Source organism: Anopheles bellator, chromosome 2 (genome assembly GCF_943735745.2).
Source record: "Anopheles bellator chromosome 2, idAnoBellAS_SP24_06.2, whole genome shotgun sequence".
Taxonomy (NCBI): domain Eukaryota; kingdom Metazoa; phylum Arthropoda; class Insecta; order Diptera; family Culicidae; genus Anopheles; species Anopheles bellator.
The window spans coordinates 29,635,052-29,662,283 of NC_071286.1; the positions used below are offsets into that span (position 1 = coordinate 29,635,052).

At 55.5% G+C, this 27,232-nt stretch overlaps 3 protein-coding genes across 5 annotated transcripts in view; 1 reads left to right on the forward strand and 2 right to left on the reverse strand.

Annotated features, from left to right (window-relative positions):
• The first annotated feature begins 6,797 nt into the window (after window positions 1-6,797).
• Window positions 6,798-17,571, forward strand: LOC131210724 (scavenger receptor class B member 1). Its single transcript, XM_058204009.1, has 10 exons — window positions 6,798-7,160; window positions 14,254-14,345; window positions 14,939-15,102; window positions 15,170-15,314; window positions 15,506-15,706; window positions 15,770-15,997; window positions 16,068-16,185; window positions 16,274-16,440; window positions 16,509-16,634; window positions 17,031-17,571. Exons 1-10 carry the CDS (start codon window positions 6,881-6,883, stop codon window positions 17,238-17,240), a joined length of 1,731 nt encoding a protein of 576 aa, XP_058059992.1. The 5' UTR covers window positions 6,798-6,880; the 3' UTR covers window positions 17,241-17,571.
• On the reverse strand, window positions 17,457-25,692 carry LOC131210722 (muscle M-line assembly protein unc-89-like). 3 transcript variants are annotated; one of them, XM_058204004.1, is made up of 9 exons: window positions 25,554-25,692; window positions 23,997-25,462; window positions 22,965-23,708; window positions 21,836-22,873; window positions 20,955-21,716; window positions 18,361-19,071; window positions 18,123-18,295; window positions 17,917-18,033; window positions 17,457-17,841 (listed from the first exon to the last, which is right to left on the reverse strand). In XM_058204004.1, exons 2-8 carry the CDS (start codon window positions 25,231-25,233, stop codon window positions 17,956-17,958), a joined length of 4,743 nt encoding a protein of 1,580 aa, XP_058059987.1. In that variant the 5' UTR covers window positions 25,234-25,462; window positions 25,554-25,692; the 3' UTR covers window positions 17,457-17,841; window positions 17,917-17,955. The 3 variants fall into 3 exon arrangements, with proteins under 3 accessions (XP_058059987.1, XP_058059988.1, XP_058059989.1); XM_058204005.1 differs by having other exon boundaries at window positions 25,530-25,607; XM_058204006.1 differs by having other exon boundaries at window positions 23,997-25,447; window positions 25,554-25,589.
• The window catches only part of LOC131210723 (plectin-like), a 16,693-nt gene continuing 8,512 nt past the window's right edge, over window positions 19,052-27,232 (reverse strand). The window contains exons 3-4 of the mRNA XM_058204007.1: window positions 20,090-20,620; window positions 19,052-20,020 (exon numbers count right to left, since the gene is read on the reverse strand). Coding sequence (XP_058059990.1) covers window positions 19,422-20,020; window positions 20,090-20,620 — 1,130 coding nt within the window. The 3' untranslated portion in view covers window positions 19,052-19,421. The remainder of the gene's footprint in view (window positions 20,021-20,089; window positions 20,621-27,232) is intronic.

The following is a 27,232-nucleotide window of genomic DNA, read 5'->3' on the forward strand; positions in this document are numbered from 1 at the left end:
GGACTCTGTTTGATTAAGCACCCGTCACTTAGTGCCTTCGGGTCCGTTGTTTGTTTTGATAAACAACGACGATCGACGATCGGGTCCAGCGAAAGGCTCGTCGATTGTTGACTGTAAGGGAAAGTTTTGGCGTAACCGAGCTCCCGGGCGCGATAAGCCCCCCCAGGAGCCCGTGCAGTGACCAATCCAGGGCGTCCCGAAAAGTGGAACGGCCTCCTTCGGCGACAGATCCCAAATTCCAATTTCGCAACGACCGATCGCTGTCGCTGTCTCTGTTGCACGAGCGCCCATTGACAGCTCAGCTCAGCCCACACCGATATTAGCCAACTCATCAAATATTTTCTGAAAAAATGGGTCAAGCAACTTGTCCCGAGAGTATTCCACGCATTTCACAAACTGTAAATTCCTTTCTACCACCACCACCAGCAGCTCGATCGTAGCTCGGGAGAGCGAGAGCGAGACGACGTGATAAAGCACGGCACCGCGGAGTGAGCCAGCGCCCGCGAGAGTGAGCAAGATCAAGTGAGACCGTGGTTTTTTTCGGGTGAACCCCGTGTGAGATCGAGTGATCTCCCGCCACACCGCGAACGAGAGATCCGCTCGTGGACGCTCACCACCACACGCTCACGGATGGCAGCATCTCAAGCGGTTGGCTCGCTGGTATGCCGCGGCCGAGTGACCGGGACCGCAAGACATCGCGGACCCGTGCGAGCGAGCGAGAGAGGCTGAGAAATGTGAAATGAATACCTTAGAAACTGTCTACGTCCCCAGTTTTTTACGTGCCTTTTGCCGCTGCTTCTCGGTTGCCTCGGTCCGGATCGTTCGTTCGGTTCGTTCCTCGATTCTTCCTTGGCGATTTCACATCCACGGCCCGGGCGCACGGGCGCGCGCGCACACGTACACTCGCACACCGACACACTGGCGTTAGAAGGGGTGGCGCGCTGGGCTCCCAAACACACACACGTACACACCAACACTGAGACGGTTCACTTCAATTTCACTGGGGGGATTCGGAGCTTTCTATCGTGCAAATTCGACCCTCTGGCGATCCTCGATTGAGGACGCGCGCACGCTGTGTCACAGACACCGGACCAGACTGGACCGAGCACACGTACCACTCATCCACCTTCACACATACACCGGAACACGCACGGGCGGTCTCTCAAGACTCAAGGCCTCACACGGCCCGCCGAAACGGCCCGTCCCCGGTTGAGGATCGATTGGGAAAAATGATAATCATCAACTCGAGGCACTCCGATCAGCAGCGCCGCCGATCACACTCGGGCGGCTGAGGTCACTGGCTCCGCTGGCTCCCACAATCGCCGTGACTCACTCGATACCCGTGCACCGACACCGTTGCGTTGCTTCGGCTTCGGATTGGCCAGCATGCCACGCCGCCAAGTCCGCGCGATTGGGAACCGCTCGAAAGGGCGCACCGCTTAGGGGGTGCAAGAGGGGGGAGACCGGGGGGCTGCTGTGCCCACGGGCTGGACCGTCTGTTGGTGGCAGACCACTTATACACACGCTTCTCTCTCTCGAGTGTCGATCGAGCGCGCGCGGACACCTTGCTGGTTCCACTGGCTGCAGCATACTGAAGACCGTCAACGTAGGCTTAAGAAGAAATTCTTCAAGACTCGCGAGCACGCCACGCCGCCGCCACCGTCGCCACCACCACCATTGGTTGGTATTGGTGCTGGCTCGGGCTCTGTGCTGCGGCCCGGGCCGCACCTGGGCCGCCCGGGCATGGAAAGTAGGAAATGAGAAATGACTGTGGCAAGCCAGGGCTGGAGTGTGAGCGAGAGGGACCATTTTCTTCCCTCGGCAACCTGCTGGCTGGCCGTTCGGTGGTCCCGGTGATGATGGTGTGGTGCGCACCTTAAAACGGCTACCCCACCGTCGACGAGCGCGAAGGAACGCACCTTGCACGTCCCGCAAACGCACGCACACATACGCGCGCGCAGTCGGTTGCTGCTTGCGCTTGTGCCCTTTTCTTCCATCCCACTGCCGTGCGCACCGAAGGTCCGGAAGAACGAGAAAGTCTCGGAGGGGCCCAAGATAAAGCGCCCCGGACCGATAAACGCAACGACGTAACGCGCGACGATCAGGAAGACGATCACACTTGCGCAGTTGGCGTGGTGATGGCACTGGCGCAGGATAATGTAAAAACGCACACACACCGGTATGCAATGCACACGCAATTGGCATCCTGGACGCGCAGTGAAACTCCCATCCGAAATTCCACATCGGGAGCATCATCGGGTTCGTCGCTTGAGATTCATTCGTTGGGCGCTCAAGTCGTTTGTATGCGCTGCGGTACGCGGCACCGTCACAAAAGTGTCGGCCCCGTTGCGTCGACCACGCACGGCCGTCACGTGGGACCGTTTTCACCGACGGGTGTCCGAAATACCTCCGGGAGGCTCGAACGGTGGCCGGAACGGTGGAGCGCAAAATGCAAATCACAGGCACCATTTCGAATATTTGCCGCGTGCCCCGGGGGGCCCTGCGTGGCGGTGGCGGTGATCATCACCGATCGTTGATTCATTCACGGGGACGGGGCTTACTTTTCCGGGAACCGGTTCGAAAGAATGACCTAATGGCGACAAGTTTGTTTCTCTCTCGCCGCTAGAATCCGGCACGAAACCCGCTTTGGGCTACACATTGGGCAGGGGGAGGGTGCCGGACTGGACCGACCGGAGCGGGGTGGGTTTGTTTTAATTCGGAATTTTATGATGAAGAAAAATCGGACCGAGCCCTTGCGTAGCGTTTAGCTCGAACCACGGAACTTTCTAATAACCCGACGACGACCACGGAGACGACGACGCCAATCGGTGGCCGTCTAGAATGGCCGAAGACGGAGACGGGGCCGGAATCTCCCCCCCTCTAAATCGGGAACCGGGTAACGTACCAATTGAGCGTTCCGATTACCGTTAAACATTGCCTAATCGGGGTGGTGAATCGAGAAACTCGAATTAACACATCCGCGGCCGCTTGCGTGTAACCATGTGTTAAACTTTTTGTACAAATACCCCGTGCGGGATGTCGGGTGACCCTTTCGGATGGCGAAGGAAACGAAATTTAGTAGAAAAACGGTACCATAAAATGGATACGCCCGTGTACGGGTGGCACGTTAAAAAGTAGTGATCCGCCTGGCACGGCCTGATGTAACGCGTGTTCTGAGGGTGCGTAGCCTCAACGCTGCTTTCAGACAAAACCCAACCCAACCCAATGCGAGAGTGTCAAAGAAGGGAACGGACTATGATGCTGGATTATATAATATAGAAGGCCAGCGATTGGGACTGAAACCTCGCATTTGAAGAACCAGAATGGGGAACAAAAAGTCCGTACTCTCGATTCCGAGCATAATCAACACGCCAGAGGACGTTCAAAGGGAATAGAACCATGTGTTTGATTTTCACTAACCAAATTGATTGTTCGTACTCCTAATAGATAGTCGTAGTCGAGTTCCACGTTATCAGAAATCACAGTTTTCTTCTAAATTAAAATAAATTTTCTTCTAAATTAAATACTACTGTTACTACTGTTACCATTTGCCTTCGATTTTCGGGGATTAGTTCATTCGGGGCTTCTGGAGAAACAATTCTTGGTTCTCGTAATGGGAACTTCCTCGTGATATTTTTGCATCTCATTTTCGTGATCATTTCGCGTGGTTCGCCTCACTTAGCGCCGTGTGACTTTTGGTTATTCGCTAAATTCAAGAGACCGTGGCTCCGTGGACACCGTTTAGTGGCGATAGGTTGAAATATGAGTCGAGACGTAGAATGTGTTGAAGGCCATTCCAAAAAATAACTTTTTGAACCGCTTCGAAAATTGGAACAAATGTAGACATAAATGTAGAAGTAGGGGTTATTTTAAAGGAAACGACATAGATTTTGAAGAATAAAGAATGATTGTTCGAATTATAAGCAATTTCTCGATATTTTTTGCAGTCATCGCAGTATTTTTTGTAGATTATCGTATATTACTTATCGACTAAAAGCAGTTTATCGCAAAAAGAGTGCAAAGATTAATAGAGTGAACTTTATACTGTTTGTCTAGCCACATTAATCTAACTTTCTCTAGCGATTTTTTCGCATAAAAAAAAGGCTAAAAGGACAACCGAAGTAGAACCACAAACCCGACCAAGAGTATTTGGAGCAAAACTGTTGAAAACCCGACCCGACTTTTTTTTACTAACGTAGAACGCAGCTATGAAGAGGAATACTCTGCTTATTGACCCACGGCTAGATAAAAATGTGACCACGAAACACAATTCTGATGTTCACTGGTGAGCAAAAGACACCGAAATCAAGAATGCAAACATTCCAAAATTCAACCCCCAACCCCGAGCAACGTAAGCCGCGCAAAGCTTCCGGCCCTCGATCGAGAGCTTTCGGTCAGCTTGATCGTCACCGCCATCGCAAGTCGCAAGACGCGAGACACCGAACTGTCGTGGCGTCGAGTGAAAGACACCAACTTGGCATCGCTCGAGCTTTCGAGCGGTGCTTTGTGCTTTACCCGAAGCTTTAACCCGCACGCTTATCGGGGAACGTAGCGGGAACGGCTGCGGATGATATGTACCGGGGCCTGCGCGAGCTTTGTAGGCCGCGATTGCAACGGTGCATCGTGCCATGTGACAGGCAGAGAGCTTAGGAGCTCTCTCGGCTAGCGATGCACTGAGACGCACTGAGGAAACCGTAAGCGTCGGCCCCGTCCAAGGGCGCCTCCGTTGTCCGTTACTTTCCGAAGCCGTAGGGCCATTAGTCTGCGCCACTATTTTACATAGTAACATACGCTGGAGTGCGTGAATTTAATTCGATTTTTATTGACCCGGCACGCGCACGAGGACACGCCGGTTTATGCTGCTGGCGGGTTCGGGAAGACATCGGTTTCATTGCCACTTTTTATTATAGGAATTCATTATAACCCGGTCGGTAAGGAAAGTCCCAACTAGGAACCGTTGACGGCCACCGGAGGCTCGGAATTGTTCCACACGTGACACACCGAACGCACCGTACCACAGTTCCAGGTACTATGTAATTAATCGCGTTCCTATTTTTAGCGCCGCACCATGATCCACTTACCGCCGATCGCCGTTACTCATCCGGCGCAGACAGCGGAGAGAATAGTAGACGCCACGACCGCGCGATCCGATGGAAAAGTACTCACCGGATCGCCGGGGTGAGTGTGGCAAGTCTCCTGGAACTGCTGGTGGCGCCGGCGAAAACAAAACCCAACCGTTTCCGGGCCCGGTTTCCGATTGCGCATTGCGCATGATCTGACTGGGCTTTCCCCGAGAATCACCGAGGTTCTGCGTAGAACTTTTCCGCCCCGTCCAACTCACGATCGTGGTTGGCGCCAACTGGCGACTCGTACCGAGAATGTAGGTGACGCTTTACGCCGAAGATCCCGTTTTGGTGGCGATGATGTGAGGAATCGAATCAATGTCACGAGACACATCGGCCGAAGATCTGTATCTGAGCCATGCTGGCATTGAGCTGCGTTCGCGCAATGATAGAGCGTTAACGAGGGCTAACGATTCTAACTGTCGCCGTATCGATCGAGATCGATCGAGGTACCGCAAGAACGACTAACCCACATACTGCTGCTCCGTGCGTGATCGCTAGCTCGCTCACACCGTCGCGCTCAGATTCTTGGTGATCGAAGTCTAGCGGACTTGGCAATGGACTGGCCGTTCGGACTCAAGTGCGGTTATTGCCCCCATCTTGGTCGGCCGCCATCTTGGCGAATATCTCGAGCAAAACACATGACCGACGGAGGAGGATGCAACCCCCGGCCGGACGTACGGCGGGCCCCGGAACTGTCCTCGACCCCAGCCTAATTGTCCGATCGCGCACCGTCCCGCAACCCTGGGCTGGGCTGGACTATTAATTTCTCGTAATTACACCCACCGGAGGACCTTCCTGGGCGGGTTCCTTCCTGGCCCGGGTTCCACCCAGAAGCCAGACCACGCGCCGACCTATTGCGAGAGCTGACCAGAAGCGCTGGCGCTCCACTTCTGGCTCTTCTGGGTCTCCGGTTTCGCGTGCGCGCGAGTGGATCTTGCGCAGGCCCAGGAAATCGACCCAAGTCCGTCCGTCCGTCCGGCTGCGCAGTGTCATCTCCAGTGCCAGTTCCAAGTGCTCGATGCTGCTGGGAGGGCGGCCAACAACAAGAGTAGAAGAATGTAGGCAGAGTATGTGGTATCAATACAGGTTTTGCGCAACGGAGCTACTAAGCGTGTGCGCGCGCGCGCACCGGACCTGATTCTCTGCTTCGCACCGCTCGCACGTATCCTTTTCTCTTTCTCGTCCGGCGCCGCGGCGCGTTCTGAGCCACCTTCCAGCAAGTTCCGCAGCTCCGCAGTCGGTGGCAGGTGGCAGTAGCAGTAGCGAGGCGGTTACTTAACTTCGGCTACTACGTCGGCTGCGCTCCGGCTACAAAGAAACGCGCACCCCGCGGACGGTGCAGTCTACTACCGCACGCCGACATCGCGACACGCCACACACGCATCGCGGAGTTCGCCTGCCCGAGAAGTCCTTTCCAGTTCGGGTCCGAGGCGCACGGCAATGCGCGCTCGCTGTTCTCGTGGAGTGTCGCACCGCAGAATTCGCACCCCAGTTCCACACCAGAGGGCGCTGCTGGCTGGGACCAAGTGCACGTGACGAGGGAATAAAAAAGGATAATTTATAGCCTGGCCCAGGCCGAAGCCCCCAGGGTCTTGTAACCCCCAAAACAGAGAGTGAGAGAGAGAGAGAGAGAGTGAGAGAAAGAGAGAGAGCGCGTTTAAGTGAGTGTGATTATAGGATCGTGGTCCGGTTCCAACGCCCACGTCCAAGTTCAAGTGTACCAGAGACATTTAATTTACGATTCAAGTTCCAAAATGCGTGACTTTGCGAGCATCTTCGGCGGCCAGTACCAGTCAATCTTCGGTGCGGCCCCGTCGTCGGGCTGTGGCAATGCAGGCATCGAGTGTGGCAGCTCCTCATCGTCCTCCGGCGGCGGCGGCGGCGGCGGCGGCGGCGGCGGCGGCGATGGCACCCGGCAGCGCCGGCGCTCCGAGAGCCTGGGCCCGTTCCGGAGGCGGATCCGGTCCGAGCTGTCCCTGCTCGACTACTTCTTCCACCAACCGAAACACGGACGACACACGCGCTACCCGAACCGTAAGTAACCGTCCATCAAATTCCAACCACCGGCCGCTGGCCACCGGGCGGATGTTGGTGCTTGGAGCCGTGGCTGGCCGAGGATCGCGGAATTGCGCCACTCCGCGCCACGGAGAATGCGGCCCGGTTTGGGACCGACCCAGGACCGACGCCGTGGGTCCGCGTGGCCTTGCCGGCCATCCGAGATGAGCGGGCGGTAGGAGCGGGAGGCAGCCCCCGTTCTTGATACCGAGCGAAAGGGATATCGATCGAACCGTCGCAGCGAAAGCGAAAGTGAGCGACCGATCGAGTGAGCGAGCGAGATCGAGCGAGTGAGGGTTGGAAGTGGTTTGGCTGGCCGCCACGGAGGTGGGTGGGGGGGGGAGAGGGACCGCACCATGGTGCGGTGCACTTGGTGCACTTCCACTTCCACAGGAGTGTGTGTTGTGCGAAGCGAAGAGGTTTTATGTTGCAATCAGCATCATGCTTCGAAGGGCAACAAGTGTAAGCCCATCGCGATCTCCTCCGACCCCGGCCCCTTGGCCGCCACCGGCACCGTTATCGAGTAGCTCTTCCCCCTTCGCACTCCGGGGGGGAAGGTGTTTCTCCAAATTTGTTTGTCTTTTCCACGTGGAAGGGAGCGCACCGCGTCACGCGCACTCGGTTCTCGTTCTGGTTGCGAACCACGTTGCCGAACGCGCAGAAGCTGCGACGACGGCGACGCTAGAATGTTGTTGTCGTTCGGTTCGGCTCGGTGCCGCCGTGGAGTGGCACCTCTGCAGCATGCAGATTTAGTAGTCGCTGATGCTGGGGACCCCAGATTCGAGCGGCGAGAATCGTGGTTAAGTGCGCAACTCATGCGCGTCCGTTTTTCCTACTTTTCGCTGTCGCTTTGCACGGTGGGTCCACCTGGTTGGTCAAAAATCGAGGACTGTCTTTTCTGAGAGGCACACGATAGGTGGTGGTTCAACAAAATGGATCTCGAAAATCGGCAATCGGCTGATTTGTCAGGTTTCAAACGGGGAGCATTCGGGAAACTCTAGTGACGGTTCTAAGATAACTTTCGTTCAAATTCGTTACAACAACTTGAGCAAAAAGTCGCTCTATATTTACCTGCTCAAGCTAGATCAAGCCTATTCAAGCTCAAGAGTATCATTAAAGATGATCTTAATACTTTTAACAATATTCAGCCAATATACGGATGAGGCAGCGATTTGCTTTATACTGGGTTGTTCAATAAATTTTGAGCTTCGACGGTCGGCGAATGGTCTTTCTGAACTAACGTTCCAACAAGATTCCAAATAATGAATTCCATACCTGAAGTGAGAATGTAGAAGGGCTGAAAAATACGATTCCATGGCTGTTATGACCTCACAGTATTTGATGAAAAATGCTTTCCACGCATTTTTATTTAAGATATGGAAACAGGTGGAGGTTGCTAAGGGTCAAATTTGGTGAATACGATGGATCCTCCAACAATTCGAAGTTTCATGGATTTTTCATGGATTTTTGCCATTATCAAAATGGTATTCTAACACGGTGCATTATCCTGAAGAAAAAGGATTTTTCATGAATTTTCCCATTCAGTTCACCTAAAAAGCTACAATAATAATCTGGATTTACTGTTGTACCAGCTTGTAAGTGATTCACAAACAAAATTCCTTTCGCATCCCAAAAAACTGATGCTAACACCTTCTTGTCCGATTTTTGGACACGAACTCTCCTCGGAGCCGATGATCCAGGTTCACACCACTCTTTGGCCTCTGTTATTAATTCTCAAAACCTATTGAACAGCCTGGTAACTAACTAGAAACCACAGTGGAACGAGGCACCCGTCACAGACAATCTTTCTACGACCGATCGAGTAGACTATCTTAATAGTCCCTTGCTGATCAACCAACAATGAGCTTTACGTTCTAAACGTCAGTTCGGCCCCTAAAGGAGTGCACCAAGTTGTGTGAAACAAGCCCGACAGCTAACAGCCCAAAAGAGATCCCAGATCTTTCGGCAAAGTTCGATGACCCACTGAAGACAGACGGTCTGTGATCCGAAAGTGAGCCCACGCTCGGTGCACTGCTTCCCACTGTGCGCTGCATTGTGTGTAGAAAAGTGCATTGGAGGATGAAAAGACGCACACAAACTCCGAGACACCCTGGCCGACGCCGAGACGGGTTCGGAAGTGGTCAGCCGCGGCCGACGGAGGCCGTACCATCGCCGTCGCGTTTCCGCATTCGTCGTCGTCGTCGTCGTCGCACGCAAACACGCGCTTTACGCCGCGCTGCATCTCTCAGACGACGCTCTCTCTCGCCTCTCGGAACATTCTTCGCCGTCTACCGTATTTAATTGTGGGGCTGCCGGGGCTGCTACTACTGCCGCCCGTGATCGTCGTAAGAATATTGAATTATATGCATGATCGCGGCCAGTGGCGGTCCGTTCGAAAAACTGGGTGTCGCGGACACACGCGGCGGGGACACTGTTATTAGTTTATCGCTGCCGCCACGTTGGGTGCCGCGGCACGTTTTCGCACGTCCAGCAGCAGGATACGGCCGATCAAGCGTGGCCGATAAATCTGTGGAGTAGAACACCCGTGGCTATAGATTTATGCCAGAAACGCCACACACGGCGGGTTGGCCAAACGGGCTGTTAGCCCGTTTGATGGACACGCCGTGTGCGGTGCGGCATTGCGCCATCAATCGCGCACAACAACTGTATTCTTCATCGAAGGTGATCGACGCGCGATCGAAGCGGCCCACGCAGTGACTTATGGCCCGCGCAGCGCAGTGAAAGGTCCACGCCGGCGATTGATGGTTCAAGGAGCTCCAGGATCCAGGGAAACTCACCCGGTGATCGATCACCGGCTCGACCGGAGAGGGGGCCCAACAATGGATTACGCAAAAGCTGAGGGCAAAGTTCAGATCGGATCGGTTTGGAAGACCGGTACCTAATGGGGGGATAATATCGTACTATTAGCGTATCCTGTAACCCGATCTCTGACTCCCGCCTCGAGGCGCGGTTACGCGAAGCGTTTAAGCGCCGCCCGTAGTGCCAGTCATGTTTCGCCCTAACTAGGGCCTTAGGCTCTCCTAGTAAGCCACCGTGAGTCGGGCCGAGAAAGTTCTCCACTTTAATTGCCGGCTAATGGCGAGCCAGCAGGTTGACGCTTGCGAACAATAGTGCCCTGCGAACGGGTAATACACGCTGCCACACACTTGTTATGTAAGGGACATAAGTGAGTCGAGCGTTTGGGGACGGGAATCGGAATGAATTAAATGCCCGGCTGGGATTGCGCGATCGACGCCCGCGATCGCTGGGGAAGCGTCCAGATGACGTCCGTTGGTCATCGCATCGCGCTAATGCATAATGCTAATTGCGCTCCAGGATGAGGCCCCGGCTAATGAGGTCTCGGGGTGTGACGTACGACTAAGCATCCCTGGCGGACGAGAAACCGGTCACACCTGGTGCTCCACCTGGGGCTGCCCGCGTGAGTTTGTCATCGTGATCAGCGGCACCGGGGCATGACATTGCATTGACAACCCGCCCGCCCAATGTCCTGTGAAGCCCCAGGGTCAAGGAGTACCTGTTGGCAATGGCGCACCGGGCAGGCCGGTTTCTTTGTAGTGCGTCGCAACGATTGTGGCGTTTTCATGGTCAGAAACTCTCCGTCAACGGCCGTGCCACGCTAATTGAAGTTGCGCGCGCGCGCGCATTGCGACCTTCTTCGATATCTCGATGGCATCATCAGGACTCGAGGACCACGCGCGGTGGAGGTGTGCCCATTCCGTCGACCCATCCATTATGTGCAGGCAATTGGCTCCATCGGCGCCCCGGATCGCTCCGGTAGCTGTTCGATAATCGATAAAGCGTGAAATGCTTCTGGCCCGCCGGCGGCTCTCAACCTTCTCCATCGCCAGTGCTGCCAGTGCTGCAGTGGGTTGGCGGCCAACTAGCCAAAAAAAAAAACGGGCTCCTCTTCTGAAATGCAAAACTAACGGAAGCTTGCCGCGGGTGAAAAAAATAACCGAACAGGGCTACCGAGCAAACAAAGCTTGAAGGTGCGCACTTTCAATTATGATTTCCACATGACTGCCACCGATAGCGAACGCCGCGGAACTCTGGCCGGTGCTCTGGTCTCTGGTCGGCGCCCACAAGCCGTTTGCACCGCACGGACGACGTGGACGCGTGATCCTCGACCAATCCTCGACCTTGGGCAGGGCGTTTGAAGTATCTTTCGAGTGGCGGCTGCGTACAGTTCGTGGGTCGCGCCGAACCTAATGTGGCGTAACGCGGCGAACGGTATCAGCTAGAGGTTTAAACAGTGCGCCTCCATTATGCTCTTTACGCTCAATGCCGCAAGATGAACGGTAAACGGTGTCGCTCGGTACACCTGTAGACCACAGGCTAATGGGACACTCTGAGCAATTGCTCAGAGGTCCAAAGGCAAGACCTGGGAGTCGAGATTAAAAAAGGAAAATTTTACCATTCTAGCCGCTTGGACATCTTTCAGACTTTTCACACGAACTGTTCGGAACTGTTTGAAGAGCACTTGAACCTTAGAGACAATTGAACGCACAATTTTGTATGACATTAAAAACAGTCAAATCAATGGCTTCTTCGATTGCCCGTTGTGAGGATTCGATGTTCGATGGCGAGTGACCGTATTTTTGATCCACGCACGCTTTGATCTGATGCCACGCATTTCGACTTGGGCTTTGAAAAATGTTGTTGAAAAACTACACGAGCTACAATTACAAAATTCTATGAATTCTATGAAATTATATTGTCACTTTCCGAAGCACTACACTATGTAGTTTCTCAATAAGGTTCTTTGAGTAAAGAGCTTTCTTAGTAGACACCAGATTTCATTCATTTGGCCCTTTTTTAAAGGTCCAAAAAGGCCTTTGTGGCAAATGACGAGCAGATCAGTTTCGGAGATCGTTCGGGCTTTCCATTATAAAATCCACTGTCTGAGCTATAGAGAAGGATCATCAATGCAGAGTTATGTGACGCTCAATCGGTACGACTTGATTTCATGATCGTTATTTAATTGTTTCATTGGTAAATAAGTTGTCACCGTTAAATATGTGCATACAAGAAGCTGGCCCATTAGGGTGAGCATGAAATCAGTTTGATGCGCACCTTTGCGCCTCGCGTGCACAGGAACGCATTTGCATTTCGATCGACCAGGGGGTTGATTCGGCCTCCCCCGACAGTGGTGATCGATTGGAAGAACAACGATCAAAACAACGCCTAACCGTTACGACGAATGTCGTTCGGATGCAAATAGGCTGCGTGTAAATCATAACTCCATGTAATTACTCCATGAATCCTGTGTACCGGGCGAACGGAGCTCACGTGTCCACTTGTCAAGCCGGTCCGGCGCTGGGCACTTTGTCGCGCTCGACGATGATTGATGCTCGAATAGGTGTGGCAGTCCGACAAAGCTGCGTGCGGACAAAAGCGCGTGTGGACCTCACATAAAACCCGCGACTTCAAAAACCACATAAAACCCGCGACTTGGCGAGGGCATGACATTTAGCATAGCCCATATTTCCTTCGGCCAATCGATTTCAGACGCGCCAGAAATGGGACACACTGATCGCTCGGCAGAGCAAAATTACTACCCTCGGTTGTGCAGCCTTGAACTTTTCGTCGACGTACGCAAATGAGTGCGATTGAGCGCCACCGAGTCTAGGGCCGAGACGTGGCCAGGGTCGGGCTCGATTTCGAGGAGCAAGCTGATCGCGCGCACGCCGTGGCGTTTTGTTTTCCAATGGAAAACATACATAATTTTTAGCGAGCTACGCGAGCAATGGAAAACACGCCACCTGGTTTGCTGCGTGCGCTATGGCCGCGCATTAGCGATGATGGGCTAAAGCCCAACCGAGCGGAACTCTTCTAATGGCGCGATGATACGCTTGAACATGTTCGATTCTTCATTTTGGACCCGGTTGACCGGTACTGATCGGACCAGCAACACGTTTTCACCGTTTCGCCCGCAAGTGTGGTGCATTAATGGGAAGTTGACAGCGTAACCAATCGCTATTTAATTGCTGTGTGAACCTTATCCTTTTCTATCCGGGGTTCGCTTCTAGTGGCCCGGCCCAGCACGACCCGGGGCCCAGTGCGGTTGTTGTTGAGGTGCAGCGCATTATAGTGCCTCCGGCGGATGGTTTAATTTATTTCCATTGGTGGCTTAATTGAGCGGTACCCGTTAAAGCTATGTGGTTAACACGGTCCGGTACAACGGTCAGCAACTGATGTAGCTCCTAGCCTGATCGTTCCAGCCTGGGCGGAAAAGAACATCTAATCAGCATCCCCCGTTTCGCATCAGAACGTCGTGAATGGGCGTCTCGCGGGCGATTTCTCAATGAACGTCTGCCTGCTACCCGATAATTTGTTTATGACAGACGCCAGGACTCTTCTGGGGCTGGAATGTGCGTTTTGTTCCGCAAAAAACTGGTTCCTACCGATCGCACACGTTTGATCTTTGGCTCGCTCCGGGTGCCCCGTAATGGGGCCGCGTGTCGACCGGCGAAGCCCGTAATATTCAATTTCAAGTGTCCGTTAATGGGGCAACCTTTGCACTGACAATTATTTTCTAACCCCTGAGATGCCCGGTGTAATGGCCAATTGCCAGGAATTGCTTGCACGAGGACTCGGCCAGGCTAATCAGCGAGTGGCGAGCGGTGCAAAGACAACGGTACCGACCGCGATGAGTGTCCGCGCAACGTGTGTGCTTCTTCATCCGGGAGGGATTTACCCGGCAGATTGGACCAAACGCGGAACAGCGATGACGGTGAGATAAAGGGAAAAAGTGCTGCCACCAAACGTGCCTCTGTGGGCGGGCAGCGATAAGTGGCCGCGAGGATAATGATTAATGTCCCGTCCGTGGGGGATAATTTGCCCGGAAGTGCACGTGTTTTATTGCCTTTTCTTTGATCGCGCACGATGTTCTAATAAGCTCTCTGCATGTGACGCAAATTACACGCAGCTGAGCAATCGTTTGTGCATCGCATAATTTGACTCATGCTACGAGGATTCTACGAATTTAGTAAAAAAAATCCCCTGCTCTATTACTGTACTAATTTCCAGCAAACATTCTCTTCCACCACAGGAACGTTCATGCTGATGGCCGCCGGCTTTATGTTCATCATCTGCGGCACCGTGCTACACATTCTCGATCCCTATCTGCTAATATTCAAATGGGTAAGTGTTGTTGACGATTCTCGCCGGGTAAAATGGACAAACTTTTGAATGCCGTTGGCGTACCCGAAGACGATCCCCAAAAATATTTCGGGCACTGCAAAATCGACGCCAATGGTCCAGCTCAGCTGGTATCTGGTCCGAACGCTCTCTGCTCAGGTATTCAGAGCGCGCCTGTTTGCGCGTACAACACGTTTTGCGCAAACAACCTCCTCCGCGCGGGCCGAAAACCGCTTTCGACCTAACCTTGAGCCCAGGATACTGTCACATCGCTTCGGACAACTGCAATTCTGCAATTCTTCCCCGCAGTGCGCGGGGAATGTTTCGCAACGGCAACAACAAGTTTCGCCGGTTGTTGCCGCGGTAAGTGTACTGTAAACCGCTCCAGGTTCGTTGACGGGATGCAGGAAAGCATTTCCGATAAAAGGTGATCCTAGAATGGGCACCGAACAGTGCACCGGGAAGTGCATGATCGTGTGCGATCGCGGTGCATTGACATTTTGTTTCTGTTTTGTTTTAACGAGCCCGCCGTGCCGAGCCGTGCCTTCCTTGTAACGCAACTTGTTCTCCTTCTCCCGCCGGTGCACTATTTGCAGAAGCTAAAGTTCCAGGAGGGATCGGAAATATTCAACCTCTGGCGAACCCCGCCGGTCGATTTGTACATCAAGATTTACCTGTTCAACGTGACGAACGCGGAAGACTTCCTCGCGGGGCGCGCCGAGAAGATGCAGATAGAGGAAGTGGGCCCGTACGTGTACCGGTGAGTGTGAGAGAGCACTAGAGGAGATTCGAACGATTGCTGACCATTTGATTGTTTTTTAATACAGGGAACTGATGTCACACGATGAGTTGGTGTTTAACGATAATGGAACGATATCGACCAAACCGCACCACCCGTTAATCTTCCAGAAGAGCCTTTCCGGTAACCTGAGAGAGGACGACGTGTTTATGATGCCAAATATTGCGCTGCTGGTAAGGTTCAATAGAAACGCAATACAGAAATTCAAAATAATGTGAAAGGTTCGAATAAGGTGCTTTCGTTGCATACCTTGAGGCGCTTTCGCTGATTGAAATTAACCAAAAGTAGTGCTGTAGTGCTTCTTAAGTAGCGCTTCGTCTCACACTAACTTTCGTTGTTTGTATATTCCCAAAAAACAATCCAGAGCATAGCCCACGTAGCTTCCAAAAAGCCGTACTTTCTTCGGTGGCCAATCAATATGCTGGTAAGGCAAACGGAAGTTCAGCCCCTGGAGCGGCAAACGGCACGAGAGTTCATGTACGGCTACCCGACGACCCTGACCACCCTTGGCAACACGTTTCTGCCACACTGGATTTCGTTCGACAAAGTCGGCCTTATCGATCGGGTAAGTGCTCCGGGTATCCGGTAACTGTTCCTGGCTGTTGTGACACATGACCGTCCTCTGCAGATGTACGACTTCGACGACGACTTTGAGACGTTCTACACCGGAGAATCATCGGCCGGCATGTCTGGGTTGTACGACACCTACCTTGGGTCGCCCGACCTAGCCCAGTGGGATGGCAAACACTGCAGCAACATCAGGAACGCGTCCGACGGCACCAAATTCAAAAGCTTTATTGAACCCACCGACCAGCTACTGTTCTTCCGGAAGAGCATGTGCCGACCGCAGCGGCTGGTAAGTACCGATCACCTTCTAGCGAGTAACCGATCGAGGGGGTAAGCACTAAATCCGCTGTCCTTCGCAGGTCCCGAATGGAACGGACTACGAGGTGGACGGCCTGAAGGCAACCCGATTTGTGTTCGAGAAGAACGCACTGGATAATGGCGAGTACGATCCACGCAACAAGTGCTACTGCCGGAAAGGTAACCTTGCTCGGTTCGGCTTTCGTTTGGTTGTGAACTGTGTCTTAACGGAATTCGTTTTTTTGGTTCTCACCACCACCTGCTGCAGGCCACTGCTTACCGCGCGGGCTGATCGATGTAACGAGCTGCTATTACGGGTTTCCGATCGCGCTCAGCTATCCACACTTTCTCGATGCCGACCCGAAGGTGCTGGCCCACGTGAACGGTTCCCGGCCGGACCCGGTGGCGCATCAGAGCTACTTCATGATCAATCCCGTAGGTTCCCTCCCCCCCGGCCAGCGTAGCGCAGTAAGCTAACGGCTCCGTTGTGCGTTCCGTTCTAGGTTTCCGGGCTTCCGCTGCAGCTGTCCGTGAAGTTCCAGATCAACATGGTGCTCGATGATCTGAGCGGCATCGCGCACTGTGAGAGGTTCTCCAACCTCGTCGTGCCCGCGCTGTGGTTCGAAATTGTAAGTTTTTTGCGAGAGAGTAGGACTCGCGGACACGAACGTTACATTTCTCCCATTGTGGGGACCACTAGCATACTTAACCATCGATGCGATCTCGTTTTCCATTTCATTGCCACCAACATAATCCGCGCACAATACTCAATAACTACTCAAAAACTCGAGCCATCACGACGGAACATTGTGGGAAGACACCGGTAGCAAAGCAAACTTTTACCGCCGGTGGCTTCCATTGCCATCAAACCATCACGATCATCCCCCACCCGATGATCGGGTCGACACCAACATGCAACATCCCATCGCAAAGCTTCGACAGGCTCGACCCCAGCCAGCCAGTGTGTCGCCCGGCCAAACCTAATTCCTCTCACTTTGCTCTCTCTCTTCCCCGTTCAACGCCAGACGATGCCAGGACTGCCGAAGACGATGCTATCACGGTTCATATTCTACCTCAAAATCCTGCCCATCGGCGATCTGGTGGTGAAGCACGGTCTGCTCGCGTTCGGCGGCATCCTGCTGCTTGTGGCCATCACGAAGGTGTCGCTGACGCTGTCCTCGGCCTACTCGTCGGCCTATCGCATTTCAAACGAGCTGCGCGAAAGCTTATGGTAGCGCCCTGGTTCCTGCCACATCGACCGAAGGCGCACTTCGCTTGCCCACACACAAACACACACACACGCACGCCGAGAGTCTGCACACACACATGCACCCCAGCAACGGCCAAAACGCTTGTCGGAGAGACTTAGAGGAGAGGTTAGTCTATCGTTTAAGTTTCCCTTGTTCGCATGTAAGCATACAATGTTAATAAAAGAAACCTACCACATAAGACCATGAACTGGCCGGCGGAGAGCCGAGCTCGCGTGTTGCGTTCCTCACGAGGGTTCTTGGTTCTTTTGTCAAATCGTTTTATTTATATAAACTCGAAAACCTCTCACTTACTAAATCCGGGGGGGGGGAGTAATAAAGTCCTATATAAAAACCAGTTGCGTATTCTCGCACTTCTCTCGTTCGAATCATCCACGCATCATCGACTTTAGTAGTTAAAACGAAAAGATGAAAAGTAGGGTGTTGAGAAGTGCTGCCGCTGCCCCAGCTCACGACGATCACGATGATATAATGATAACTTAGCTGCGCCTAAACTCTACTAGAGGTTGCTTCTGCCAGGATGCGGAAGCAACGCGTCGTCAAAATACAAAGTAACAATCCGATGAAACTGCAATTAGATCCGGGACATGGGGATTAGAGGTGCCGAACGGGGAAGCGGTGCCCGGAGGCGCTTCGGACGTACCTCGAAAGGTAGAGTTCCAGCGATGTACGGTTAGGGCGTTTATTTTCTTCCCTTATCGGGAGCGCCCCGCTCGATATCGTCTTCCAAGTGTTTCTTGTAGCCTCTCGGTGGCTTGACCTGTAGCGAAACAAAGGGAGATATAGAGATCAGGGGAAAGTTGGGTTGGATGGACCACGCAGCGGAGCTGTGGGCGCCCGCACACATACCGACACGGTGGTGAACGAACGATCGATGCCGTATTTGTTCCGGGCGACGATAAAGTACGGGCCCGCGTCCGCTACCACTGCCTCTTTGATCGAGAATCGAATGTAGTCGTTGTGCACTTCCTTGATCGTTCGCGCCAAGTTGGTCAAATCTTTGGTACCCTTCATCCATTGGACTGCGGAGAGACAGGCATGGTGTGAGACGTGCCGAACTCTAATCGGGTCGTGTATCAACACTTACTCTTCGGTTTCGGATCGCCGATGATCTTGAACGCCATCGAGAGCGAGTCTCCCTGTCTGATCTTGATTTCCGGCTGCGGGCGGGACATGAAGATCGGCGGCTTCGCGCCCTTGATCGCGTTCGGGTTGATGATGTCCACGTTGGAGGACGACTCCGCCTTGCCGAACGCGTTCGTGGCGCGGCACGTGTAGCGCCCGGATGCGTCCATCGTGGCCGCGGTGATGCAGAGCGCGAACAGGCCGGTGCCGTCGTGGTAGGTGCGCAGCTTTGGTGGCCGGCCGGTGACCGGGTAGCGGTCGCGGAACCACGCCACCTCGCAGTTACCCTGCACCTCCACCACCAGGCAGATGTTGCCACCCGACGGGATCGAGTAGTCGGCCAGGCCCTGGAAGAAGTGCGGCAGATTCGGGTTCCGATGGTACACGCTGTGCGTGCGCTCCATCTGCACCTTCTCCTTGCTGACGAACTGCACGTTGTGGCTGATGGCGTCGCTGCAGCCGCCGCTCTCGGCCTCGCACGTGTACGTGCCCGAGTCCTCTTCGCCCGGTGCCGTGATGATCAGCTTGCAGGTACCGTCGGCGTGGTCGTACTGCTCGTACTTGTCGCCCGGGATAATGTACTCGCCATCCTTGATCCAGGCAATGTTCGGGCGCGGCGTACCGCGCACCCGGCACTCCAGCATGATCTCGTCCGAGTGGAGCGAGTAGGTTTCTAGAACAGATTTCGCACCAGCCCCCGAATTAGCGAACGGCCACACAGGACACACAGTGGCCCAGCCCCATGACTCAGGTCCGCCGCCGCCGACCGCAGTTCGTAGTCATGTATAACACGCACACACAACACACACATGGACACACGCAAACACATAGACTAACTAAACGGGAAGTAAAACAAGCAACAGGGTTCGCGATTCGCGCGTAACATCGAATAACATCGCAACACATCGAAACAACCCGCGTACAAACTAAATGGAGACCCGTAACGCTGCACGGCCAGGGATCGAGGATGAGCTTCCGGCGACTAGATGAAGATGATGCGACAATGAACAACACACTGCGCGCCTAGAAGCGCCTCGCCAGCGAACGGCGTTCCGTGCGCGTGTGCTTCGTCGACGACAGCCGGATGTGGTCGAGCACGAGGATGCAGCAGTTGGTGACGTCCTCGCCGCAGTCGTTCCGCACCACGCACTTGTACATGCCGGCCTCGTGGTGCGTGATGTCGTAGATCTCCAGCAGGCTCATGCCCTGGTGGCGCGACACCCGGTACTTGGCACTGTTGCCGATCTTCACGAAGTTGTGCACCCACTCGACCGCACAGTTGACGCCCCAGAACGAGCACACCAGCAGCAGGTTGGAGCCCCGCTTCACCATCCGATCGCGCAGCACCGTCTGCACGATCGGCTGGTACATCTGCAGCGACCCCAGACTGTCGTAGCGCTGCGGTGTCGAGAACGTGTCCATCCGGTAGTGGTACGGGAAGGTTTGGGAACGCTTGCCACCGGCCGGTTCGTTGGCGGTCGCAGCGGCGAGCAACTCGGTGGCCGGCGATCCTTCCGTGGTACCGGACCGTGGCGATGCCAACCGGGTGACCCCGCTGTGTCTCGTCGTGTCACGCACCGTTTTCGAGTCTTCGCGCGTCGAGGTGCACTCGATCATGGAACCTGATGGTGGGCAGAAAGTGATCGTTAGGGAACATTCTTCACAAAAACCCCCCCGTCGCGATCACTCACCTTGCGTGATACGGGACTGCGCTGCAGCACTGCCGTACTCTTCCCGGTGCTCGCCCACCGACGGACTGGGGCGCCTGCGCGCCCAGTCTCGTCCCGTCGTCGACAAGCCCTGGCTCGGCGGTTCCGGAACGCTCGGTGACTGTCGCAGTTCCTGCTGCACCCGGTCGCGCATCATCTGTCGGTACTCGATGACGCTTTTTGCCTTCATCAGGTCATGGTAGTAGCCGCGCCGTTGCCGACTGGCCTCGAGCGCCGCCGTCACATCACGCCCGGCCGGCCGGTACGGCGGAACATGCTGCTGGCCACCAGCGGATCGACGGCCCAGCGACCGTGCCTCACTACTAAACTGCTGCCGCCAACCGTAATCCGGGTGTCTTTCCGCTCCCGGGCGGCTACCGTACGAGTCTCTTGCTTTGACACGATCGTAACCGAGGCTTGCGGCGGACGATCGTCCGGTCGATCGTAGCTGGTGAAGGTATGTTTTGTCTGTGTAATGTGTCACCTGGCGACTTGCGCTCGGCGATCGGTGGTCTGCGAGTGAACAATGGAAACAAATTACAACCCACAAACACACATGCACGTGCGGAGTGACCCCGCCTCGACCAAACCGTTATTAGCAGAGATTGTGTGCACTGGTTGACTGGTTATCTTCGGCGTGTGACAGTTCCGGCTGTAGTGACAGTTTTGACAGATTGACAAATCGGCTTGGATTAGTGCTCTCGGGTGAGTAAATAAATTGGGGGGAAGAAAAAGAAAGTAAGTCGCGGGGCGGCAGTGGGTGGCTTTCCCGGGGCCACCCTACTGCCGCCGCCACCGCTGCCGCCACCACCTGATGATCCGTTGTCACCGTCCCCCTTCTCATTACCTAGGATGTTGCTGGCAAAGATGGGGGGCACGAATTTGGTGTACGGATTTTTGTAAACACTAACCACCGACTTCGACTCGATCCTGCCGGCGTAGTTGCGGGCCTCGATCTTGTACGTGCCGGCGTCCTCCGTCGTGACGTTGACGATCTCGAGCGTCACCTTGCCGTCGCGGCGCGTCTTCTGGCGGTACTTGCGCCCCTGCACGATCGGCATGTCGTCCTTGTACCACATGAACAGCGGGAACTTGCCGTCGACGTAGCACGTGAACTTGAGGTTCGAGCCCTCCGGCACGGTTTTGTCCTGCAGCTGCGTGACGAAGTGCAGCTTGTACCGGTACTCGTACTCCTTGTCGTGCTGGCTGCGCGCCTCCGACCACTTGATCAGCGCCTCGTCCTCCGGCGCGTAGTCGCAGTCGCGCTCCCGCAGATGCCGGCTGAGGATCGGTTTCTCCTGCTTCCGGTGCAGCTCGTCCTCGAACACCTTCAGCACGTCCTCGTCGCTGTTCTTGTAGTTCAGGTAGTACACCATGTCCGTCTTGTCGACGCTGTTCTTCGCCCGGCACACGTACCGGCCGCTGTCCTCCTTCGACGGCTGGAAGATCTTCAGCTGCTGCCGGCCGTCCTCGTGCTTGCGGAAGTACAGCCGGCCGCCGGTGTTGTGGCGCATAAACACACCCTGCACGATCCACACCGTCTCCGGTTCGGGATCGCCGCGCACGCAACACTCGAGCGTCAGCTCGTCCTGTATCGGATCGTACTTTTCTGCAATGTAAAAGAAACCCGCACGTCAATCCACAAGCGCTCCACGAGGCCGCTATCTGTCTCCTGTTCTCCGGTGAAGCCGCTTCCGGTTTCCGCTCTCCGCTCCGATCTCCGCATACCTAGCATCGGGCGCGTAAAGACCGGCGCCTCGCCCTTGATCTCCGTCTTCTCCACCACCGTGACCGTGCAGGACTGCTCGATTTCGCCGTACGACTCGCACTTGGCCACGCACGTGTAGGTGCCCGCGTCCCGGTACTTGCACTTCTCGATCTCGACCACGCACGTGCCGCAGCGCATGGTGGTGTGCGTGAGTCGCAACCCATTGCCCAGCACCCGGCCGTCGCGCTTCCAGTACGAGCTGACCTCTTCCGGGCACTTGACGTACGCGATCAGGCGCAGCGTCTTCCCGAGCTCGACGCGCACGTTGGCCATGTGCGACACAAAGTCAAACTTTTTGCGCTTCTCAAACTCCTCCAGCGCCACCTGGGTGCGTGACTTGCGCCGCTGGTACGTCACCGGCGGTTCAGCCGGTTCCGGCGTGGCTGGCTTCTGCGCCGCAGCCGGTTCCGGAGGCGGTGCCGCCACCGGGGCCACTTGCCCTACGCCAGCTTCGGCCGACCGTTCCTCCTCCGGGAGCTCCTTCAGTTCCGGCAGCTTGGGGGCCCGCTTCCTCTTCTTTCTCGGCTCCCTCGGTGGCCCCTCGTCGGAACCTTCGCGTGCCTGCTCCTCCCCTTCCTCCTCTTCCTCCTCCCCGTCCTCATCGCCTTCTTCGGAATCTTCGCCGTCGCCCGTGAAAGTCGGCACCGGGTCGACCGCTATGTACGACTCGGCCTTGAACCACCCGGGCCGCTTCTTGGCCAGCCACTCGAAGTACTGCTCCTTGGAGCAAAAGTCCAGATGGTGCTTGCAGGTGGCCTCGCCCACACTGTTCGTCGCCAGGCACGTGTACTCGCCGGTGTCGGTGTAGGACGGGTCGTAGAACACGAGCGCCGCCATCGTGTGCTCGGCCGTCTCGTCAAAGTGCTGCGAGATGCGCATGTGGCTGTCCGGGTAGACGCCCAGCTTGATGATGCCCTTGTACCAGGTGAGCGTGGGCGGCGGGTTGGCCCGGATCATAAACTCCACGCTCAGGATGTTGCTGTACGGGTCGTAGTTTTCTATGGCGGAAGGAACGAAAGCAAGGAACGAAAGCAGGTCCACTGGTTAGGTTCGCTGCCGGCAGAGTGCACGCCGCGCGGACGTACTTACCTTTGACCGAGCGCACGAACATCGGCGGGAACGTCTGGACGGTGGTGACCGGCTCAACGACCGTCAGCTTGCAGACGGTCTCGATCTGTTCCATCTCGTTCTTGGCCCGGCACATGTACTCGCCCGCGTCCTTCACCGTGACGTCGTTGACCCAGAGGCACCCGTACGCCCCGCGATGCATATCGTTCATGTCGACGACGTGGTCATCGTACTCGACCGGCTGGCCATCCTTGAACCACTCCAGCGTCGGCTCAAAGCCCATCGCAGCGCACATCAGCTTCAGCCGATTGCCGGCCACAATGGCCCGGTTGGTGAGGTGCACCGACCACTGCAGCTTGTCCCGGTGGTGCAGGATCTTCTTGTGGTAGTACCGCGCCATATCGCCCCCGATCGGTGGCGGCGACGGTGACTTCTCCGGCACCAGGCGCCGATGCTTGGCGTGGCCACCGGCTTCCATGACCGGGGCCACCGCATCCGCATCGGTCACCTCTTCTCCGGCGGCGGCGGCGTCAGGTTCGGCCTCGGCAGGCGCTGGCTCAGCAGCCGGGGAGGGCTCTTCAGGGGGAGGAACTTTTTCTGGAGCACCCGAAGGAGGCAGTGCGGCGGCGGCTGCACCACCGTCAACCGTCGGCTCGGCGGTGGCGGCGACGGTGGCGGCTGCTGGAGCTTCCGTTGCCGGCTCGGTCGGTTCGGGAGCCGCCGGTGCCGGTGGAGCTACCTGCTTGTCCTCTAGTGAAACATCATCTTAATGTATTAGTAAGATAATACAATACATCGAATTAGAATTCACCGCCAAGCGACTAACGGACGTCCAACAATAGACACACACAAGCACACACGGAAACGGAAACGGAGAGCAGGCTCTAGTGATGCCGCCTGCCCGCGGCACAGAAACTCAGTAACAGTCGACACAGATCCACATTCTTCACATGACTAGCGAACGAGCGATCGGGCGCGCGGGGCCCCTGCCCCACCCGGAGGCCCTGGAACCACTGGTAGAGAACACAAGCTGCACACGGGAGGGGTCGTTACCTTTGATGGAGATGAACGTTGGAGGCGTCGGTTTGGTTTCGAAACTTTCGTACACCGTGAGCGAGGTGCTGGTGGACGTTTCGCCGTTCTTGTTCTTGATCATGCAACAGTATTCGCCCGCGTCGACACTGTCCACGTCCTTGATCTCGAGGCTGAGCAGCCCCTCGCTAACCTTGAAGGTGTGCTTGGTGCTCTTCTCGATCGGGTTGCCGTTCTTGAGCCAGCGCACCGTGATGCCCGGCCCGGAGATGGTGCAGGTGAGCTTCACCGTCGAGCCTTTGGGCGCGGCCCGAGCCTTCAGGTGCGAGATGACCAGCGGCGGCCGCATCATCTGCCGCTGGCGCTGCCACTCCAGGTCGCGCTCCCGTTCCGTCATCTCGATCGCCTCGGACTGCCGCCGGGAGCCTTCGCGGGACTGCGGGACTGGCTTCGCTGGCTTCGCTTCCGCCTCTGCCTGCTGCTGCAGCTGCTGCTCGAGACTGTCGATGCTCTTCCACACCGACGGATCGAACTCCTCCTTCACCGGGATCAGCTCTACGTCTGAGTCATACTCGGGCTCGGGCGTCTTTTTTATCGGCTCGGGTGTCGGCTCCTTCGGTGGGGGCGGCGTCGGCTCCCGAGGCGGCTCGGGCTCGGGCTCCTCCTCCTCTTCCTCCTCCTCCTCCTCTTCCTCCACGACGGGCTCGGGCTCGGGCTCGGGCTCCGGTTCTGGCACTGGCTCCGGCGCTGCCGGGGGCGGTGGCGGCGCCGCCTCTTCCGCCGCGGACTTACCTTCCTCTTCCTCCTTGATGCGCGCCAGTTCGGCCGCGGCCTGGGCTTCCGTTTTCTCGTGCTCCTCCGCCGGCTTCGGTGGTTCGGGCGGGGCCACCTCCTCCTCGACGACCACCACCTGGACGGTGGAGATGTCGCCGCAGCTGGCCGGATCCAGCGAGCAGGAGTCGGTGAAGAACAGCGAGATGTACTCGTCCACGTTCGTCACGCCGCCCGAGATGTCCATCACGAGCGCCTTGTCGATGATGGCCTTCTGCGAGGCGACCTGCACGTCCGGCTTCTCGCCGATCTCGAACGGGGACTTTTCGCGGTGCAGGCTGCGGAAGTCGCGCGGCGAGTCCCCGCGGCCCGGGATCTTCAGCAGGTCCAGCATCGTCGGCTCGGCCGGCGTCACCGCCACCTGTGGCGCCGGTTCCTCCGATACGCCCTTCTTGGACCGCGATCTACGCTCCCGTCTCCCCGTCATTTTGAGCCCTCCCGGTGGTCAGTGATCTGGCCACACTCACACGGACTCTTCGCTGTCCACCAGCTGCGCACTCAAGCCCTCACTTTGGCCACTTCACACACAAACACTCACACACACACACGCACACACTGGAGCCCAGAACCCACAGGGTGATCCTCTCCCGGCTCCTGTTCGAACGCCCGGAACACCACACCGGATCCGGAACCTTCAGCGCCTGGGGGAAACGAATCTTTTGAAGGGTGATAGAGAGACAGAGGTTATTAGATAATCGAACACTGGCCACTACGGCGGATCACCTGCCCCGATCGATCGATAGGCACCTCGCTCGAGTGGCAGCGACACCGACACGGCACACGCTGTACGGGTGAAAGCTGTCGGCCAAGTGAGCGCACCACGCAAAGTTCAACTTTCAGCACACCCCTTACCGGACCGGCCGGACCAGTCCGATTCGTCGTCGTCGTCGTCGTCGTCGGATGGCCGATGCACCCCGGGGGGGGCCCAATAGGCCGAAATAGGCTGTGAATCGCCTGCCGGGCAATCTAGGGCCATTGGGCCGATCACAACACACCCGCGTAACCGTGTCACAGCCGATCGGCGCGCATCGACGAATGCGTCCGATTGATTTCCCGCTGGTCGCGCGATCGAGTGCGCACGCAACGCCGTGCGCCTGTGACACAGATTAGAGTCACCCCCGCCGGCCCCATGGTCTACAGTAAAATATTTATAGTTCCGTCCGGCCCGCCGCTGATCAACTGTCACCTAAGGGTCCCCCGCCGCTATATTTAGTGGGTCAACATACAAAATGATTCAATGACAATCGATCACATCACGTGGTTGTGATTCTGCCATCGGGATGTTGGAACGCGTTCGGCTGTAACGCGGAGCGAAGAACGCAGGAACTCCAGGTCAAACTCGGCCGAGGTTTGTGCGGTCTCTGCCTAGATCGAATTCGACGAAGGTCGGACCGATCCACAGGCTGGTGGAATTGCGAACAGTTATTTATATCTTTCTTTGTTCCGCAGGACACCTTTTGCCGTTCGATCGAACGAAGGACGGCACGCACCACGCCTGCACTAGCATCTCTTCTCTCAGTGGACATTCTTGCTTCGGTAAAAAGGAATTGGGCACTACAAGTTCCTTCGTGGTGAGATTACCTGCGCCTTACTTTACGGCGATTCTAGGTCACGGTCGTAACGAGTGGCAGCATCTTCGCAAACTAGATTTCCATATTGTCTAAACGTGTAAGAAAACCGACTCTATAGTTATGCAAAAAGAATATTGAACTAATTTTAGTCCTTTCTATTCTAGGCTTGATTCAATTCCAAATCGCAGTTTAAAACTAGTTTGAAGGCATACTTTTTAGTTAACGAAACGAAGGATCATAATCGTGTCCTTATGCGATCCAGCTACGATCACAACGAACAGTTTTCTTTTAGCGTTTCAGTTTTAGTAGTCATCGGAAAAGAATGTGAACTGAATCCTACGAACCCTTGGAGGGTACAGCATGACGAAACCCTCCCATAAAGGCCCCCCTAATATTGACAGCGATGTTCTACATTTACCGAAGATAACCAGTCAGAGCGATCAATATGGAACTATGATTTGCTCAACGAAACACAACCTTCTCTCTCTCAACTCTGCCCCCAAAGGCTCAAATAATGGCGTCAACATGTAAGTGAAAATGGCCACGAAGCACTCGGTAAGCTTCGTGTTGTATCGGGTTTACTTTAAAATGGGATTGATTGTAAAATCGAAAACTCGACACTTCGCCAAACGGGGCTGTGGTCGCTTGACGACCTTAAACCTCACACACCCATCCGACCCGACTTGGGTGTCTTTGCGCATAGTAGTTGAGATATTTTCAAACCCATTGCCTACCCGAAGCCGATGCTGATCATTCGATCACGATTCTGCGCATAGTAAATGCTTCAGCAGCGGTCGGTCGGGACGATGTGCTTCGAGATGGTCGTCGAGCAAGGATTAGAATCGGATTTCGCTT

Coding starts and splice junctions, on each gene's coding strand:
- LOC131210724 (XM_058204009.1), top strand. CDS start 6,881: ATGCGTGACTTTGCGAGCATCTTCGGCGGCCAGTACCAGTCAATCTTC. Junction 15,103..15,169: donor GTGGGCCCGTACGTGTACCG/GTGAGTGTGAGA, acceptor TTTTTAATACAG/GGAACTGATGTCACACGATG. Junction 16,635..17,030: donor CCGCGCTGTGGTTCGAAATT/GTAAGTTTTTTG, acceptor GTTCAACGCCAG/ACGATGCCAGGACTGCCGAA.
- LOC131210722 (XM_058204004.1), bottom strand. CDS start 25,233: ATGACGGGGAGACGGGAGCGTAGATCGCGGTCCAAGAAGGGCGTATCG. Junction 22,874..22,964: donor GTTCGTGCGCTCGGTCAAAG/GTAAGTACGTCC, acceptor CTTCCGCCATAG/AAAACTACGACCCGTACAGC. Junction 21,717..21,835: donor CTTTACGCGCCCGATGCTAG/GTATGCGGAGAT, acceptor TTTACATTGCAG/AAAAGTACGATCCGATACAG.